The sequence below is a fragment of the Macrobrachium nipponense genome, chromosome 28 (genome assembly GCF_015104395.2).
Source record: "Macrobrachium nipponense isolate FS-2020 chromosome 28, ASM1510439v2, whole genome shotgun sequence".
NCBI classification, from domain to species: Eukaryota; Metazoa; Arthropoda; class Malacostraca; order Decapoda; family Palaemonidae; genus Macrobrachium; species Macrobrachium nipponense.
The window spans coordinates 7945992-7948491 of record NC_087217.1 but is presented as its reverse complement, the minus strand read 5'-3'; the positions used below and the strand labels follow the sequence as shown (position 1 = coordinate 7948491).

Genomic DNA, 2500 nt, shown 5'->3' with positions numbered 1-2500 from the left:
TCATGAAAAAGCACTGCTTAAAAATTGAGATTCGAAAAGTAATACGCATATGTTCCAACACCTGGAAATTAATGGATATAAATGACATGCAAACTCATTTGGCAAACATTTCATCCTCAACTCAGAACTTGGCCCCACACACATCAGTGGCGACAGACCTTTTCCATGCCCAAAAAGGATGAGGGTGTGAGTGACTCCTAGATCAAAATAATTACTGTTTTCTTATTATCCGCTAGATAAGAAAGGAATAAGAAATGCATCAACAAAAAGCTGGAATTTACTTATATACAAACGTATTTACACACACATACTTATATATATATATATATATATATATATATATATATATATATATATATATATATATATATATATATATATATTTAAGATTAAGCAAAACGATTTATGGCTATATAAAGGACCACAGTTAATAACCTTGATGCTGCGGATATTAATCTTCCATCTAGTATTTCGCTTAAGGATATTCATCTGCAATCCAATGCTAAAAGCGTAATCAACCAATCTGATCACTTTCTTGCATATCATCCAATTACCCAGCTACTCTTATTTAATCGCAGAACCTATGAATAGTGAAATGAAATTTTCAGCTCTAAGAGTTAATCCTTTTGATTTGTGAAAGGACTTACTAATCAAAATTGTGTGACATATTAAGTAAATAACAAGTCGATACTTTTGACTGCGTTTGCGAGAACAGACCTGTTCAGACTAAAGAAGATGCATAACAGTACAAAATAACAATATCGTTTCAGAACAGGAACATCTCATTAATGATGAAATATTTTAAGCTTTTTCACTTATCTTGGAAGTGCTCTTCTCATTCTGATGCAACTCAATTTATATGAACAGAGAGAGAGAGAGAGAGAGAGAGAGAGAGAGAGAGAGAGAGAGAGAGAGAGAGAGAGAGAGAGAGAGAGAGAGAGAGAGAGAGAGTTCATGAATTTGTCCTAGTACAGTTCTATAATGGAAATGAATACTAATCAGATACTAAAAGTAGATTTATAGTGAAACAACGAAACAACGGTTTATTAACCTGAATTAAACATGACCCTCTTCAGTTAAGCTTTAAATTATTTTAATCAAAACTTACCTTTTCCTTAAAACAAGATGACATTTTTGTATATTGCATTCGGAAAATATTTATGACACAATGCAATACAAGCAATCTGACATGCACAGCCACGCATTGGCAAAGAAAACAGGACTGAAAATAACGTTGTCAAGATCATGCACGGAGATGAATAAAACGAAGCATTCCTGAGTCCGTCCTCGGACTACTTACACTAAAAGCCTTGAGAAAAACCAGGCACTGTATGATGCCTTCCATTGTGTCTCCCGCCAGGTTGAAAGAACCGCACAGGTTCTTGACGCGGCCAGGTGGACCCCCGCCACCATCAATCAACCCGTCGTCGGAGGCATTTTCAGTGCCGTTCTCACTCACATGCAGCAAGGGCTTTGGCCTGATGGTGATGTGGTTACCAGATGGGCGAGTACGACCAGCACCCGGAGTGTGCCTGAGGGTACTGGCGCCTAGACCCAAATCAAGAGGAAGAGGCGCAAATCCCTCTCTACAATATCCGACGCCAGCTAAGGTCTGGGCGGCATTTTGCAACCTGATGTTGTTGTACTTGGATACGCTGATGCCATTTTCGGCAGCACCATTCAAGGCCGACGATATTTTCCCGTTCTGTGTCTTGTGACGCCTCAGGTTCTCTTCGACAGCTCGGTAACTTTGCTGCGGGTTGGGGGGGTAGAGGGGGTGCGGGTCGGAGTGAAGGCCATTCAAGGTTCTCACCACAATTGAGGGTGAAGAAAGCGTGGTAGCAGTGGTGGTGGTGGTGCTCGGGTGGTCCATACTCCTCTCCAAGCGGCCTCCTGAGGAGCCACTCTTCCAGTCGTCGCTGACATCAGGGGCAGCGCCCTGCTCCCGCAGGGCATTCACAAGGCTATTCATGCTAAAGGCGATTTTCCCGTTTTCCTTTGTTCTTCCGAAATCACTATTCATTTCACCGTTCAGGTGAGGCGCAGACTCCAAGTAAGAGTCGAGTGCCGTCCTCACTTGCACGTTTTCAGAGTAAAGCCTTTCTTTGCCATCAAACTCTACACTGCAATGAACCCGAGGGTCGCCCCCACAGGAATTCACAGAAGGATACGTAATCCCCCCAGTATAGTACAACCTGGGCTGGGTCCCTTGAGGTTCATCTGCGGGATTCAATCCTCCTCCTCCACCTCCACCTCCTCCAACTCCTCCTCCGCCTCCGCTTCCTAGCACTCCTTCTCCACCTGATCCTTCCCTGCCAGTCTCTCCAGCATTGACCTCCTGCTGATGTCTCGCCCCGAATACTGGTCCACGTGGCGAAGGGGACGAGGAGGAAGAAGAGGACGAAGGAGAGGGAGATGAAGAGAAGGCCAGGGAAATGGAAGGGGGCTGGGGAAGGGGCCGGGTCCCCCCTCGCAGGGAATTGTCATGCCACACCTCCAT

General features: G+C 44.0%; 1 protein-coding gene across 1 annotated transcript in view; it reads right to left on the bottom strand.

Moving 5' to 3' along the window:
- The window catches only part of LOC135201387 (uncharacterized), a 231403-nt gene that overhangs the window by 228666 nt on the left and 237 nt on the right, over positions 1-2500 (bottom strand). The window contains exon 1 of the mRNA XM_064230255.1: positions 1301-2500. This exon is cut by the window's right edge and continues 237 nt beyond it. Coding sequence (XP_064086325.1) covers positions 1301-2500 — 1200 coding nt within the window. The remainder of the gene's footprint in view (positions 1-1300) is intronic.